Source organism: Lineus longissimus, chromosome 4 (genome assembly GCF_910592395.1).
Source record: "Lineus longissimus chromosome 4, tnLinLong1.2, whole genome shotgun sequence".
Classification (NCBI taxonomy): Eukaryota; Metazoa; Nemertea; class Pilidiophora; order Heteronemertea; family Lineidae; genus Lineus; species Lineus longissimus.
In genome coordinates this window covers 4857596-4875168 of record NC_088311.1, presented here as the reverse complement: position 1 = coordinate 4875168, position 17573 = coordinate 4857596, and the positions used below count along the sequence as shown (strand labels likewise).

The 17573-nt window shown below is 40.6% G+C and overlaps 2 protein-coding genes across 2 annotated transcripts; both read left to right on the top strand.

Annotated features, from left to right (window-relative positions):
- Positions 1-1767: 1767 nt before the first annotated feature.
- LOC135486576 (cysteine-rich venom protein pseudechetoxin-like) lies at positions 1768-7212 on the top strand. The gene is made up of 11 exons (XM_064769461.1): positions 1768-1884; positions 2400-2567; positions 2808-2975; positions 3188-3262; positions 3663-3754; positions 4234-4318; positions 4941-5083; positions 5353-5441; positions 5782-5873; positions 6298-6399; positions 6959-7212. Exons 1-11 carry the CDS (start codon positions 1821-1823, stop codon positions 7075-7077), a joined length of 1197 nt encoding a protein of 398 aa, XP_064625531.1. The 5' UTR covers positions 1768-1820; the 3' UTR covers positions 7078-7212.
- A 4784-nt stretch (positions 7213-11996) lies between these two features.
- LOC135486409 (cysteine-rich venom protein pseudechetoxin-like) lies at positions 11997-17411 on the top strand. Its single transcript, XM_064769171.1, has 11 exons — positions 11997-12098; positions 12608-12775; positions 13016-13183; positions 13398-13472; positions 13882-13973; positions 14460-14544; positions 15138-15280; positions 15550-15638; positions 15979-16070; positions 16495-16596; positions 17137-17411. The coding sequence occupies exons 1-11, from the start codon at positions 12035-12037 to the stop codon at positions 17253-17255; spliced, it is 1197 nt and encodes a 398-aa protein (XP_064625241.1). The 5' UTR covers positions 11997-12034; the 3' UTR covers positions 17256-17411.
- The last annotated feature ends 162 nt before the right edge of the window (positions 17412-17573 follow it).

Genomic DNA, 17573 nt, shown 5'->3' with positions numbered 1-17573 from the left:
TAAAAGCCCACATTGTAACGAAAGGTTCCGGCTTCACGCTAATCTCCAATGACGGCAGGCGCCATTTTGCCCTACTCTCGAAACTTTGGGATCGTCAAATGCAATGGAAATCACATAATTTCTGACACACACTGCTACAATTCATCATTTTATTGTTCTTTCACAGTATTATTACGCCACCCCGATTCGCAAGGCAGCTTGTACCAACTGGCTCTGCATTGACTATCCCCATTCCAAGCCGAAGAACAGTGTGACAAGTTTCTCATTTTACCTTCCAATCACAGTCAAAATTTTCTAAAACAACCGGCAATGAGGACAAACTAATCATCTCAAACCAATCACAAGAATGTAATCAACACATACGACCTCATCCGAAGAGCGAATGATTAAGTTTTAGCATTGATTCAAGGTGATTTAATTCCTTCTTAGTCTCGCTTCAAATTCATAAAATGGCTGTCTTCCATACTTGTAGTATGCAGATCTAGTGGCGCAGTACAACACTGCGCATCTGGGATACCCCGACGGATTGCCTCGAACCGCGAAATTCAAAACTGCTGGCAATGTGCCAACTGACATTTTTGCACAATATCGTCACCTAGTGATATGAAAAGAAATTAATCTATTTAATATCGAAACCTCTATATCAGGCCGACCTCTAAAACTTCATTTCAAACTTCAATCTGCTGGAATAAAGAAAATGGGCTTTTTTAACCTTGACCTACTTATACCTGAATAGTAGGTCACACTGACCTAAATCTGTGTCAACGTGTAGAGATGCCCAATAGGTGTCTACATATCAAATTTAGAGAGTCTATGACCAATAGCAAAAAAACGTGCCATGATCAAAGAAATTTTAGAGTTCGACCTCTGTGACCTTGAAATGAACGTCAAATCAAAAACCCGTGTGATATGTGATGTACCTTTATTAGATACACCCACCATAAAATTTTCATCGCTCTAGCTTTAACCATAAGCTTCAAAATGACAAAAATAGGTTTTCAAAGAGCACCCCCTATATGGCAGACCAGCAGTCAAATTGCGCTGATTTTCATTCTGAAGGAAGGTCTTGCCTAGGGGTACACACACACTAAGTGTGAACTTTCTGGGTCAAGCGGTTAAGAAACGTGCCACGATTTTGTCAAAAGTTAACGACGGACGACGACGACGACGACGACGACGACGGACGACGACGGACACCAGACGCCGCGGTATCGTATTAGCTCACCTGACAGGTGAGCTAAAAAGGGGTGGGGCGGTCTAGAAAAAAGCCCAGCGACACTGTGCATCTCCCATATCTAAAAAACTACTATCCATATTAGAGAGGTCGTCCTTAATAAAGAGGCGTCCGCTAAGGGAGGTTCAACTGTACTTCATCTCCTTATTGGTGCGCATCTGTTCAATTCGCACAAATATGCCCCGTAAACCGAATCCTTTATTCTTGATGGTTCTTACGCTCATTGCAGCGTGAACAAAATTACAAAACAAACCAATATAAAGTTACCATAATCACTCAACATAATCCGCAAATCTGGCAAATCGTCCAAAATATGCTGAGATTAGCTGAAATTAAATGTAAATATTTGAAAGGTACAGAATGATATTTCATTAAATTTTCTCGATTGACATAGGTCTCAACAATGACAACATAAATTGTATACCATCTCTAAAAAATGGCAATAACACCACATTGGCAAGTAATTAGATGCCCAATCCTCATCAATCTAAGCTGCAGCTGCTGGTCGAAAGGGACATAATGTCTAACATTAGGTCTACATGTATAAATTGGCCTCAAGGCCCTACACAAACTACCATTTTTCAAAATGTGGGGATGGAGGAGTATTGGTGTTTGCATTATTTTTTGCCTCTCACTAGCCGATGCCGATGGTAAGTACATGCACCATGCTTTGAAAGTCACTAATTAACAGCTGTGTTAAGCAAAATGCTTCCTAACTTAATCGTATCCTCTTTAAGTAGTAACACGTGGTTACTTGTAGCGATTTCAAATAATGGTGCGGGTTTCAGCTGCACAACCAAAACCTGTGCGAGGGTTCCTGCATTAGGTGCTGTATCTAATCAAATTATTCACTTCTAATCTTCATTGCTGTTATACTGGCATGGGTTTGGTGGCGTTGCGATGCCATGTCTTCAGGAGCGGTGCCGCTTCCAGCAACTTGTGTAGTGTTATACATGTACATGCACTACAGTGATGTAGTAACGCCGGTATGTTTTGCTGTTCTCGCAGACAAATATCAAACATCAACGGCATCAACATGCTGGTATATTTTTACTTGTGTGTTTCAGTTTAGCCGCTCTTTAAATCTTTATCAGCTTCCACTTCACTGTTGAAATTGTGTCATTTCATACAACTTTCATATACGCGGTGTATCTTTCAATTTCAGGGCGGGTCACGGTGAAGACTGAACAAGCGAAACCTTGCAGCTTTCCCTTCATCTACAACGGCGTCCTGAATTATGATTGTCTTTACGGTGGTAGGCCGGGAAAGGCCTGGTGCAGCCTGACGCCTAACTATGAGAAAGACAAAGAGTGGGGATGGTGCGATGCAACTGGTGAGTTGAGGTTTTGCCTATTCCAGTATCAATAGGGAATTACTAGTCAATGATAAGGTCACTACCGGTATTAAGTTAAAAATGAGTTTATCACTAAACTATTGAATGATACTTTGTACGATATCGCCTTCTTGTCGATAGCAAAAAAAAACATCTTTTTACGGCAAACACCTTAATTTGGATGTTCGAGCCTGACCTCCTCAAAACTAACAGGCATAACGCACCATTTCAATATTCAAGCGAGCCCAAAGATGGAAACCTTCGGAGGAAATGCAAATGGTACTGTCTGCAAATTCCCATTCACATATGAAGGCAAGGAATACAAATATTGCATTAGTGAATCGCTCCTTCCTTGGTGCGCCACAACCAGTTGCTACGACCAAGACAAGACATGGGGCTATTGTTCTGGTAAGGTATTTTTATCATCTGCTAAGTTGTATCTTTCAGACTGTTCTAGACTGCCCTTTTTATTACATGTACAGTACATGTATGTTCTGCGTACACTGTTTAGAAAGGGGCTAACGCAGCTCTCATCGCTCTTAAAAATGATAGTGAATATGAACACCAAGTATCTGACTAACTTGACTTGAACAACCATATCTGGCTTCAATCTATTTCAGTGTACACCGCAGAGAATCAGTTCAGGCCATTCAGCCCAGACCACGTGGGAGTGCTTAGTTTCGGAAATGCAGAAGGTACGTATAGTTGACATCGGGTGGCCAATCAAAACGTTATCTCACTTAAACACTGTTCTCAAAGACTATACATGTATTCCCCTCGGATTTCTTGTACGTGTTTGCACTTAACGAAAGAACATGGTCTGTTGCGTACTCAATTATCATGGTCACACCGCTGAAAACACTACTTCTTTCAAACAAGGTGTTCCAAAAAGTGAGGAGCAAACGTTGAATGAGAAGAAAAGAGAAGCAAACTGGAAGAGGAAGAATAACAACAACAATAACTAAACTCGCAAAACTTTCGCAAAAGAACACACCGAAACAAGATAAAACGGTAACAGACTTTGGTCGTACGTGTACTTGTTTTCTTCAATCGACTGGGAAAACCTTTCAACATGTTCATGTGTTCGTTTTATAGCCGTAGATTCTAGTACCCGAAGTACGATTGTCCAAATCCACAATAAGTTAAGGAATGATGTTAGCCCTACCGCGACGAACATGCTAAAGATGGTAGGTAAAGATTACCAGTTAGGTTAGAGTCATCGGTGGACCAATCCTATATATTATGCTACCAAATGTTCTTGGCCAATAGCGTAACTCGATTCACATCATGTGATTTCAAGTCATCACATCGTATCGGATCCAAAAAAGCAATAACGGATCCAAAAAAAATGTCGTAACGGATCCTAAAAGGTTTTAGTATTGGCTGATTTAGCTATTTTATCATGTCATCCGTTTCGACTCGTCCGAAGGAGTAAGTCTGCTTTCCGCCTGGAAGCTCAGCAACCGTAAGGAGTTTAAAAAGAAACTTTTTCCGATTCTTTTCGGCAGTAATTTGCTATTGTATGCTCTCGCATGGCCATCATTGACTGTGGTTTGTTTTGATGTATGCATTTAAACATACAGAGTCTTCACATGTCCCAACCACTATGCCTTGACGCATTCGTAATCATGATTTAAAATATCATATATTTTTAAACTATTTACAGTCTTATGACCTTGAGTTAGAGAATCTTGCAAGGAAATGGGTTAACCAGTGCAAAAGAGAGCATCCAAGCGTGAACACTGTACCAGGTAGGTAGTCCTAGGACAAGCAGTGCATCCTAGTGAAAACAATGAGCCGAATTATCATCATATACTGTGTGTGTGTTAAGAAAAAGTCCGAGACTTTACCGAATCCCTTTTATTTGCCGGCTATGGAGCAAGTGGGGGTCATGCCTTGTTTAAGGCGTCCAAAGTTTGTACGCACAATGATAGCGCCCAAATGTGTTAAATGCCACGCACGGCCAGAAGACGGATGGGGCTGATTACGAGTGACGTCTTAACTTGACGTTTTCAGATTCCTTTGACGAGAAAATAGCAGATGTAAAGCGTACATATACTTAAAAAAAACAATCATATGTAGTATATTCTTTTGATGCTTCATGTTTTGTTTTGTTTAATTATAACTCCGATACGAATTAAATTCAGATTTGCTCGATTCGATGCAAATCTGCACCGTTATGTCAGAGTCCTCCGAATCAATTATTTGAAAGACTGGTTATGTTACATAAAAGTAACTTACGTGTTAAGATTTGAATTTTCAACTTGGCTTTTCGTGTGAAAGAAGAAAAGTACATGTACGATCCTATTCAACTAGAATAAAATATCGCGCCTTCTGTAAAAAAAACCCCACCATTTCTTGATACATTCACAGGGAAAGCAGCATTGGGCCAAAACCTCTTTTTCTCCGAAGTGCATGAAACTTGGAATACTGCAATTAACGCTTGGCACAATGAGATCAAGCATTTCACCTACGGCACTTACACAACGTCTGGTGTTACTGGTCATTATACACAGGTATGTACATGTTCATGTACCTACTCTTCCTAATTCTGTTTGCTGTTGTCTAATTTCTATTTGGGGTCGTTGAGAAGCTTGCGGGGATGGGATATACAATTGGTTTGTTCATCACTAGGGAAAACGCTACATTATTGACTTGTCCATGTAGTGCAACCTCTTAATTTCCATCGAATAAAAATGGTTTTACAAACACAATTAACGCAAACAATATGCGTTTTGGTAAAACGATTATATCTATACACCCTAGATTCATCTTCTTTTCATAGGTTGTGTGGGCAGACACTAGCCTTGTTGGGTGTGCCATGAAGAAATGTGGCGAAAGAAACTACATTTATGCCTGCAATTACGGACCAGGGTAGGTACACATTTCGTCCATCAGACAAACATGAATTGAGTGGTAACTCGTTCCACAACAACCTCAGGCTGGATGTACATGTATGTGCAATACATCACCCTGCATCCGCATGTGCAGAGTTCAACAGCTTCGGCTTCAAACTCCCTCGACCTGCGGTCTCGGCAGACCATCAGACTCGGATATCGGAGACCATCAGTCTCAGGTGTAGTCCGATACCTCAGAAATTCCACTCGTGTGCTTTTTGTGAGAAATACTCACCAAAATACCATACTTAGTCCCTATCAATAGCGCTTTCTAAAATGTCAGTAGAAAAGATGAACATTACCAACATGTTTTTCAGTGGTAACTATAATCCAGCTTACAAACCATACACAAAAGGAGATGCAGGCTCGTCATGCATGAACCGAGATTCAACATATAAAAATCTATGCGGTAGGTGGTGTTATATCAGTGCAAATAAAGCCAGCGTATGAACTGCACTCATCGGAAATCGCAACTGCACCAAAATCTTGTCACTTTCTCACAGCCGAAATGGCCTTCAAAATCACTGATTTTAGAACTTTCAAACTTGTTCCGTGGTCATTTGTCGTTGCTAACTAATCCAAACATTAAACAAATTTAGCAAACCAGGTGCTTTGGCAACAAGTTCATGAGGTAGGCTGCAACTCATCTTATCGTTCGTGACAAGTATCTTAATTAATCGTAACGGCTAATAACAGCCCACCTCGTGAGAAATAATGAGTATTGATGATTAGCTCTTTAGGAAGAAACGGGAATGATCCTCTGAAGAAACTCTTTCTGACCGATTGGATTATTATGACACGTACCGGTATCATTGTACCTATTTCAATTTCAGATTGCGGTGGTGAAAACATTTGCCTAAATAATGGAGGTGCAGTGGACACAAAAACATGCACTTGTAACTGTAAAGAAGGGCAAGTGGGTTCACGCTGCGCAAGTAGGTGAAAAACAACAAAAACCACTTACCAAAAACAACCCAACAATATATACCCAATTTGAAGGAATTCCTCTCGCGCTATTTATACAAAGAGAGATGCGGACACTTGCATGTACCTGGTATTTTGTTTATACTAGTTATTGGAAATGCTTCAGAAATGGAAGTTTTACCCGATAATTAGGCGTGGTCTGATTCGAACTATCAACCATTGAAGTGGAAAGATAGGCTTAGTCCTTGGCGCGTAGATAAAGGATTAAGCGTTGGTAACTCTTTTTATGGTCTATATCTCTGGGAAACATAGATTTCAGTGTCATGGATCAGGTTGTGGTATGTAATTATATTCGACTTTTATCTAAAAATCCCTTTGTCAAGAGGGGAGCTGCTTCTTTCAGCAGCTCACGTCGCGGCAGTCCGCACGAGTTACAGGCAGACCACCTTCTGTCGTCCTCAAATCAGATGAAATACTACCTAACAAAGTATGCAGCGTATTTTCATCATTGTTGTTCGGTGTTTGTTACTTCTTCCGCTTCACTTTAACAAACTTTTCATTCCTTTCCAGTTGATTGCGGTGCTTTCAAAGATGCTTGGTACTGCTCAAGTTCTTACGGAGTTAAATTGTGTACAACGGCTACCAATGTGCCTTTCGAATGTCCAAAAATGTGCGGGGTCTGTCCTTAGAAAGGTGGCAGTTGTTACTGTTGCTTCATATCACGGTGTGGGATAATGCAACATTAACAAGTCAATATGCTCGTTTCATGCTCATAGCCAGTGTCCGTTAACTTGATGAAAATAAATCTACTATTACTATATGTAATAAAGAATTATGAATTGAAATCAGATGTTGTTGAGTCTTTACGATAATGCAGTACAGTGCATACAACTGTAGTTATCCTGCGTAAGCCAGTGATACAATAAGCTGATTGATGAATCTTGCGATGCATCTGAAAACAGCAAATTATTATTTTTTAAACCATCGAGAGAAGGCCAACCGGGCGGCCACCGCATCTGAGTGACGAACCAGGAAGAAAGGTGCCAAATGACAAGAGAAAACTACCATGTTGTCACTGGTAACGACTTTTCACCTGTTCACACACTTGTTGCTTGCCTATCGCCCAGTTTGTGAAAAGACCTTATAACGCATCATTGTCAGCCTGAAGATCGTCATAACATTCTGACGCTGTGTTCCACAGGAAACTTCAAGCAAAACTGGACCATTACTGCGTCCGCTGCCAGGTCGGGAGGTGGATCAAGGGATTCCCGAGCGACACTGCGCATCTCCCCTTTCACGTTCACGATAGAGTATTGCGAGAAAATGGCATTTGTCAACCAGAAGTATTAAGGTAGCAGGAAGGGTTGGGCGTTTGTGGTTTCTGAGTCTGAGGGGGTTGGTGTCTGTTGACTGTGCTTTAAGAGAGACTAGGCATGGCGCCAGTCTCTCTTAAAGCACAGTCAACAGGCATTTGGTCTCAGTATTTGGGTAAGTACAGAATCAAGGCAGCTCAGAGAGCAATGATTGAACGATGCTGTGGACAAGTCCAAGGATACTGCATCAGTCACGACCAACTTCTCATCAGAAAGCGTCACCACCAGCATATTCAATGTTCAGTTCCAACCTGTACCAGTCCAATGCACGCCTGTCATGGTCAGCAGTGGTCAGCTTAACGCGATATGGAACATTCTTCCGAAACTCAAGCGAGGGAAGTCTGCTCATTAGCATATCTCGCGCACTGCTCCTTCTTGTCAGACATCGTAGTGAAATAGTAATGGAAAACGTCTAGCCTTGCGCCAGACATTGAGACTAATAAGTGAAGAACTAATAGGTAATGAACTTCTACTTGCGCGAGACTGCTGTGATAAAATTATCATTGCAGAGACTCCGGTGACGTACACATATATTTTTTACAATCAAAAATGCCCTCAAAAGACGACATGGAATGATTATTTTATTGATATTTCCTACTATATACCTTCCAATTATCACTTTATGCAAATAGATCGGCGTTAGGTCGCATGCTTTTCTTTCCTGGTGACACTATAAAGCAAAATAGTTGCAACCCCGTAAATGCGCTATTAGTCCAATAATAAGTGACGGTGACCCGTTTAATAAATGTTTCGCCAGCTACGCTTTTTTGCCGCTACGCGGCGCGTTGGGCCCTTGCGTCGAGAGATGACATACTAAACAGAAGGAGTAAAATATGAAATGGCCAGGGCCATTGTGCTCACCTGTCGATATGAAAGGGAGAGTATGAGGAAGAACTTGTCATTGTTAGGGGTTAATCATGCAATAGTTGTGGGATGGTGTAGTTTGTCTTGAAAAAGTGGAGTTAGTCGTATTGTTTTCCGCGTGCACATGTTACTGACGTTGGAATAAGTGAATCGTTATTTGTGGGAGAAGCTGAGAGATGTTTTCTGGCCAATTAAGACGGGTTTACATGTGTCTTAGCTATTCAGTGACTATTGAAAATAAACAGCGCATTTACATTTTGTAAAACCTGCTGTCATTGGGCGAAATTTCAAATGAATGGGATGTACCCGTGGAATTGCGTGTGATTACGCTATCTTGAAAGGAGTATTTATCCTCGGCTTGCGATGAGAGAGAAATGTTGAAAAATATGATACAAGAACAATTTAAGCAAGGAATGCACAGTATAGAATATGATGTACTGAGTAACTAGGTAGCAGTTTGTATTCATTTTGAGACAATAACATAGTTACAAGACAGCCCTATACAGCCCTATTCGCTTCCCGAAATTGGTGGCTTGCATTGGAACTAACTTTTTCCCCCTTGTCCGTCATTAAAGGCGTTCAAGTGTGTTGGTCAACCATGACTATCTCCTTTGTCCCTCCACCATAAGGCCTAGTTTCCCCTTATGACATCATTATTTCGGACACTCAGCGCCCCATTTCTGGAAAGGTGTATAGTCGGATTCATAAGTAAATGTCACTGCCCTTTTGGGCCGCTGCGCAAAAACTACTGGGCCGATTTCTTCAAAGTTTGGTTTTTCTTGAATCTAATTTCGGGACCCAAGAGGATTTTCATATTTCAGTAACCGTGGTTACGAAATAATTTTTTTTGTATGTATTGGTGTACATTGACGTAGTGTATTGGTTTTGACATTTTCTCCTCTGTACTGCTTATTTCTGGATGCATTTTGCTGAAATGTTCAGGTTAATTTTTTTTCGTGTGTATCTTTAAAGCTGCCAAGTTTCATTTAGAACTATCCATCAAAAAAAATCGGGCCCTCCAGATTCCCCCCAAAATGGCCAAAGGGCTCCAAAGTTGAGAATTTTTTTCTTTATAATTTGCAAATCTCTAACCTGGAAATTGTGTTGGGTCCCGAAATTAGATTCAAGAAAAACCAAACTTTGAAGAAATCGGCCCAATAGTTTTTGCACAGCGACCCAAAAGGGCAGTCAGTGACATTTACTTATGAATCCGACTATAGGCCTAACTATAAAAGCACTGATGACAGCTGTGCTACATTTTCATCATTATCATCATCTACTTTAGTCAACCAGCTCAGATGACCTTTCTTGGGGCAGTGATCGGTAACGGTGAACTCCTTCCGACCCAACAGGCAAATGTTTACATTCGTGTCTCCGTGTATCATGGATTCATGTGTATACTAATAACAGTGTTGACACACTGACTGACTGACTCTGACTGTGTACATTTCTACAGCGACGAAAAACGATCACAAAAATGGTTCTTTTTAAGCACTCGTGACATGTTTACAAAAATTAAAGCAAGTGTTTTTAGTAGAGGTTTACCTAATGAGTAGCGTCTGGGTGATTATAAACCATTAACTTGTGTTTAAAAGCCCACATTGTAACGAAAGGTTCCGGCTTCACGCTAATCTCCAATGACGGCAGGCGCCATTTTGCCATACTCTCGAAACTTTGGGATCGTCAAATGCAATGGAAATCACATAATTTCTGACACACACTGCTACAATTCATCATTTTATTGTTCTTTCACAGTATTATTACGCCACCCCGATTCGCAAGGCAGCTTGTACCAACTGGCTCTGCATTGACTATCCCCATTCCAAGCCGAAGAACAGTGTGACAAGTTTCTCATTTTACCTTCCAATCACAGTCAAAATTTTCTAAAACAACCGGCAATGAGGACAAACTAATCATCTCAAACCAATCACAAGAATGTAATCAACACATACGACCTCATCCGAAGAGCGAATGATTAAGTTTTAGCATTGATTCAAGGTGATTTAATTCCTTCTTAGTCTCGCTTCAAATTCATAAAATGGCTGTCTTCCATACTTGTAGTATGCAGATCTAGTGGCGCAGTACAACACTGCGCATCTGGGATACCCCGACGGATTGCCTCGAACCGCGAAATTCAAAACTGCTGGCAATGTGCCAACTGACATTTTTGCACAATACCGTCACCTAGTGATATGAAAAGAAATTAATCTATTTAATATCGAAACCTCTATATCAGGCCGACCTCTAAAACTTCATTTCAAACTTCAATCTGCTGGAAAATGGGCTTTTTTAACCTTGACCTACTTATACCTGAATAGTAGGTCACACTGACCTAAATCTGTGTCAACATGTAGAGATGCCCAATAGGTGTCTACATATCAAATTTAGAGAGTCTATGACCAATAGCAAAAAAACGTGCCATGATCAAAGAAATTTTAGAGTTCGACCTCTGTGACCTTGAAATGAACGTCAAATCAAAAACCCGTGTGATATGTGATGTACCTTTATTAGATACACCCACCATAAAATTTTCATCGCTCTAGCTTTAACCATAAGCTTCAAAATGACAAAAATAGGTTTTCAAAGAGCACCCCCTATATGGCAGACCAGCAGTCAAATTGCGCTGATTTTCATTCTATAGGAAGGTCTTGCCTAGGGGTACACACACACCAAGTGTGAACTTTCTGGGTCAAGCGGTTAAGAAACGTGCCACGATTTTGTCAAAAGTTAACGACGGACGACGACGACGACGACGACAACGACGACGACGGACGACGACGGACGCCAGACGCCGCGGTATCGTATTAGCTCACCTGACAGGTGAGCTAAAAAGGGGTGGGGCGGTCTAGAAAAAAGCCCAGCGACACTGTGCATCTCCCATATCTAAAAAACTACTATCCATATTAGAGAGGTCGTCCTTAATAAAGAGGCGTCCGCTAAGGGAGGTTCCACTGTACTTCATCTCCTTATTGGTGCGCATCTGTTCAATTCGCACAAATATGCCCCGTAAACCGAATCCTTTATTCTTGATGGTTCTTACGCTCATTACAGCGGCCACCAAAATTATAAAATAAACCAATATAAAATTACCATAATCACCCAACATAATCCGCAAATCTGGCAAATCGTCAAAAATATGCTGAGATTAGCTGAAATTAAATGTAAATATTTGAAAGGTACAGAATGATATTTCATTAAATTTTCTCGATTGACATAGGTCTCAACAATGACAACATAAATTGTATACCATCTCTAAAAATGACAATAACACCCCATTGGCAAGTAATTAGACTGATGGCCAATCCTCATCATAAGCTGCAGCTGCTGGTTGAAAGGGAAATAATGACTTACATTAGGTCCACATGTATAAATTGGCCTCAAGGCCCTTCACAAACTACCATTTTTCAAAATGTGGGGATGGAGGAGTATTGGTGTTTGCATTATTTTTTGCCTCTCACTAGCCGATGCCGATGGTAAGTACATGCAACATGCTTTGAAAGTCACTAATTAACAGCTGCGTTAAGCAAAATGCTTCCTAACTTAATCGTATCCTCTTTAAGTAGTAACACGTGGTTATTTGTAGCGATTTCAAATAATGGTGCGGGTTTCAGCTGCACAACCAAAATCTGTGCGAGGGTCCCTGCATTAGGTGCTGTATCTAATCAAATTATTCACTTCCAACCTTCAATGCTGTTGTACTGGCATGGGTTTGGTGGCGTTGGGATGCCATGTCTTCAGGAGCGTTGCCGCTTCCAGCAACTTGTGTAGTGTTGTTTACTACAGTGATGTAGTAACGCCGGTATGTTTTGCTGTTCTCGCAGACAAATATCAAACATCAACGGCATCAACATGCTGATATATTTTTGCTAGTGTGTTTCAGTTTAGCCGCCCTTTTAATCGTTATCAGCTTCCACTTCTCTGTAAGTTGCATTTGTGTCATTTCATACAACTTTCATATACGCAGTGTATCTTTCAATTTCAGAGCGGGTCACGGTGAAGACTGAAAAAGCGAAACCTTGCAGCTTTCCCTTCATCTACAACGGCGTCCTGAATTATGATTGTCTTTACTATGGTAACCCGGAAAAGGCCTGGTGCAGCCTGACGCCTAACTATGAGAAAGACAAAGAGTGGGGATGGTGCGATGCAACTGGTGAGTTGTGGTTTTGCCTATTCCAGTATCAATAGGGAATTACTAGTCAATGATAAGGTCAATACCGGTATTAAGTTAAAAATGAGTTTATCACTAAACTATTGAATGATACTTTGTACGATATCGCCTTCTTGTCGATAGCAAAAAAACACATCTTTTTACGGCAAACACCTTAATTTGGAAGTTCGAGCCTGACCTCCTCAAAACTAACAGGCATAACGCACCATTTCAATATTCAAGCGAGCCCAAAGATGGAAACCTTCGGAGGAAATGCAAATGGTACTGTCTGCAGATTCCCATTCACATATGAAGGCAAGGAATACAAATATTGCCTACTTTACTCGTCCGTTCCTTGGTGCGCCACGACCAGTAGCTACGACCGAGACAAGATATGGGGCAATTGTGCTGGTAAGGTATCTTTATAATCAGCCAAGTTGTATCTTTCAGACTGTTCTCGACATCTTCTACTAGTACAAGTCCTTGTTCATTACATATAGATGTATGTTCTGCGTACACTGTTTAGAAAGGGGCTACATGTACTTACGTAGCTCTGATGGCACTTAAAAATGATAGTGAATATGAACACCCTTGAACAACCATATCTGGCTTCAATCTATTGCAGTGTACACCGCAGAGAATCAGTTCAGGCCATTCAGCTCAGACCATGTGGGAGTGCTTAGTTTCGGAGATACAGAAGGTATTTATACGTATAGTTGATATCGGGTGGCCAATCAAAACGTTATCTCACTTAAACACTGTTCTCAAAGACTATACATGTATTCCCCTCGGTATTTCTTGTACGTTTTTTTGCACTTAACGAAAGAACATGGTCTGTTGCGTACTCAATTATCATGGTCATACCGCTGAAAACACTACTTCATTAATACATGGTGTTCCAAAAACTGCGGAGCAAACGTTGAAGGAGAAGAAAAGAGAAGCAAACTGAAAGAGGAAGAATAACAACAACAATAACTAAACTCGCAAAACTTTCGCAAAAAAACACACCGAAACAAGATAAAACGGTAACAGTCTTTGGTCGTACGTGTACTTGTTTTCTTCAATCGACTGGGAAAACCTTTCAACATGTTCATGTGTTCGTTTTATAGCCGTAGATTCCAGTACCCGAAGTACAATTGTCCAAATCCACAATAAGTTAAGGAATGATGTTAGCCCTACCGCGACGAACATGCTAAAGATGGTAGGTAAAGATTACCAGTTAGGTTAGAGTCATCGGTGGACCAATCCTATATATTATGCTACCAAATGTTCTTGGCCAATAGCGTAACTCGATTCATATCATGTGATTTCAAGTCATCACATCGTATCGGATCCAAAAAAGCAATAACGGATCCAAAAAAATGTCGTAACGGATCCTAAAAGGTTTTAGTATTGGCTGATTTAGCTATTTTATCATGTCATCCGTTTCGACTCGTCCGAAGGAGTAAGTTTGCTTTCCGCCTGGAAGCTCAGCAACCGTAAGGAGTTTAAAAATAAACTTTTTCCGATTCTTTTCGGCAGTAATTTGCTATTGTATGCTCTCGCATGGCCATCATTGACTGTGGTTTGTTTTGATGTATGCATTTAAACATACAGAGTCTTCACATGTCCCAACCACTATGCCTTGACGCATTCGTAATCATGATTTAAAATATCATATACATTTGTATTTTTAAACTATTTACAGTCTTATGACCTTGAGTTGGAGAATCTTGCAAGGAAATGGGTTAACCAGTGCAAAAGAGAGCATCCAAGCGTGAACACTGTACCAGGTAGGTAGTCCTAGGACAAGCAGTGCATCCTAGTGAAAACAACGAGCCGAATTATCATCATATACTGTGTGTGTGTTAAGTCCGAGACTTTACCGAATCCCTTTTATTTGCCGGCTATGGAGCAAGTGGGGGTCATGCCTTGTTTAAGGCGTCCAAAGTTTGTACGTCCAATGACAGCGCCCAAATGTGATAACTGCCACGCACGGCCAGAAGACGGATGGGGCTGATTACGAGTGACGTCTTAACTTGAAGTTGTCAGATTCCTTTGACGAGAAAATAGCAGATGTAAAGCGTACATGTACTTTAAAAAAACAATCATACATAGCATATTCTTTTGATGCTACATGTTTTGTTTTGTTTAATTATAACTCCGGTACGAATAAAATTCAGATTTGCTCGATTCGATGCAAATCTGCACCGTTATATCAGAGTCTTCCGAATTAATTATTTGAAAGACTCTGGTTACGTGTTAAGATTTGAATTTTCAACTTGGCTTTTCGTGTGTAGGAAGAAAAGTATATGTACGATCCTATTCAACTAGAATAAAATATCGGGTCTTCTGTAAAAAACACCATTTCTTGATACTTTCGCAGGGAAAGCAGCATTGGGCCAAAACCTCTTTTTCTCCGAAGTGCATGAAACTTGGAATACGGCAATTAACGCTTGGCACAATGAGATCAAGCATTTCACCTACGGCACTTACACAACGTCTGGTGTTACTGGTCATTATACACAGGTATGTACATGTTCATGTACCTACTCTTCCTAATTCTGTTTGCTGTTGTCTAATTTCTATTTGGGGTCGTTGAGAAGCTTGCGGGGATGGGATATACAATTGGTTTGTTCATCACTAGGGAAAACGCTACATTATTGACTTGTCCATGTAGTGCAACCTCTTAATTTCCATCGAATAAAAATGGTTTTACAAACACAATTAACGCAAACAATATGCGTTTTGGTAAAACGATTATATCTATACACCCTAGATTCATCTTCTTTTCATAGGTTGTGTGGGCAGACACTAGCCTTGTTGGGTGTGCCATGAAGAAATGTGGCGAAAGAAACTACATTTATGCCTGCAATTACGGACCAGGGTAGGTACACATTTCGTCCATCAGACAAACATGAATTGAGTGGTAACTCGTTCCACAACAACCTCAGGCTGGATGTACATGTATGTGCAATACATCACCCTGCATCCGCATGTGCAGAGTTCAACAGCTTCGGCTTCAAACTCCCTCGACCTGCGGTCTCGGCAGACCATCAGACTCGGACATCGGAGACCATTAGTCTCAGGTGTAGTCTGATACCTCAGAAATTCCACTCGTGTGCTTTTTGTGAGAAATACTCACCAAAATACCATACTTAGTCCCTATCAATAGCGCTTTCTAAAATGTCAGTAGAAAAGATGAACATTACCAACATGTTTTTCAGTGGTAACTATAATCCAGCTTACAAACCATACATAAAAGGAGATGCAGGCTCGTCATGCATGAACCGAGATTCAACATATACAAATCTATGCGGTAGGTTGTGTTATATCAGTGCAAATAAAGCCAGCGTATAAACTACACTCATCGAAAATCGCAACTGCACCAAAATCTTGTCACTTTCTCACAGCCGAAATGGCCTTCGAAATCACTGATTTTAGAACATTCAAACTTGTTCCGTGGTCATTTATCGTTGCTAACTAATCCAAACATTAAACAAATTTAGCAAACCAGGTGCTTTGGCAACAAGTTCATGAGGTAGGCTGCAACTCATCTTATCGTTCGTTACAAGTATCTTAATTAATCGTAACGGCTAATAACAGCCCACCTCGTGAGAAATAATGAGTATTGATGATTAGCTCTTTAGGAAGAAACGGGAATGATCCTCTGAAGAAACTCTTTCTGACCGATTGGATTATTATGACACGTACCGGTATCATTGTACCTATTTCAATTTCAGATTGCGGTGGTGAAAACATTTGCCTAAATAATGGAGGTGCAGTAGACACGAAAACATGCACTTGTAACTGTAAAGAAGGGCAAGTGGGTTCACGCTGCGCAAGTAGGTGAAAAACAACAACAAAAACCACTTACCAAAAACAACCCAACAATATATACCCAATTTGAAGGAATTCCTCTCGCGCTATTTATACAAAGAGAGATGCGGACACTTGCATGTACCTGGTATTTTGTTTATACTAGTTATTGGAAATGCTTCAGAAATGGAAGTTTTACCCGATAATTAGGCGTGGTCTGATTCGCACTATCAACCATTGAAGTGGAAAGATAGGCTTAGTCCTTGGCGCTTAGATAAAGGATTAAGCGTTGGTAACTCTTTTTATGGTCTATATCTTTGGGGATCAGGTTGTGGTATGTAATTATATTCGACTTTTATCTAAAAATCCCTTTGTCAAGAGGGGATCTGCTTCTTTCAGCAGCTCACGTCGCGGCAGTCCGCACGAGTTACCGGCAGACCACCTTCTGTCGTCCTCAAATCAGATATAATACTACCTAACAAAGTATGCAGCGTATTTTCATCATTGTTGTTCGGTGTTTGTTACTTCTTCCGCTTCATTTTTACAAACTTTTCATTCCTTTCCAGTTGATTGCGGTGCTTTCAAAGATGCTTGGTACTGCGCAAGTTCTTACGGAGTTAAATTGTGTACAACGGCTACCAATGTCCCTTTCGAATGTCCAAAAATGTGCGGGGTCTGTCCTTAGAAAGGTGGCAGTTGTTACTGTTGCTTCATATCACGGTGTGGGATAATGCAACATTAACAAGTCAATGTGCTCTTTTAATGCTCTTAGCCAGTGTCCGTTCACTCGATGAAAATAAATCTACTATTACTATATGTAATAAAGCATTATGAATTGAAATCAGATGTTGTTGAGTCTTTACGATAATCCAGTACAGTGCATACAACTGTAGTTAGCCTGCGTAAGCAAGTGATACAATAAGCTGATTGATGAATCTATGCATGTGAAAATGAAAACAGCAAATTATTAAAAAAAAACATCGACAGAAGGCCAACCAGGCGG

What these genes read in the sequence shown, in the direction of transcription:
- LOC135486576 (XM_064769461.1), top strand. Translation starts at nt 1,821, where the DNA reads ATGTGGGGATGGAGGAGTATTGGTGTTTGCATTATTTTTTGCCTCTCA. An exon ending in CTCACTAGCCGATGCCGATG is followed by an intron (nt 1,885 to 2,399) that starts GTAAGTACATGC and finishes TTTCAATTTCAG; the next exon opens with GGCGGGTCACGGTGAAGACT. An exon ending in AAGCGTGAACACTGTACCAG is followed by an intron (nt 4,319 to 4,940) that starts GTAGGTAGTCCT and finishes ATACATTCACAG; the next exon opens with GGAAAGCAGCATTGGGCCAA.
- LOC135486409 (XM_064769171.1), top strand. Translation starts at nt 12,035, where the DNA reads ATGTGGGGATGGAGGAGTATTGGTGTTTGCATTATTTTTTGCCTCTCA. An exon ending in GATATGGGGCAATTGTGCTG is followed by an intron (nt 13,184 to 13,397) that starts GTAAGGTATCTT and finishes AATCTATTGCAG; the next exon opens with TGTACACCGCAGAGAATCAG. An exon ending in AAGCGTGAACACTGTACCAG is followed by an intron (nt 14,545 to 15,137) that starts GTAGGTAGTCCT and finishes ATACTTTCGCAG; the next exon opens with GGAAAGCAGCATTGGGCCAA.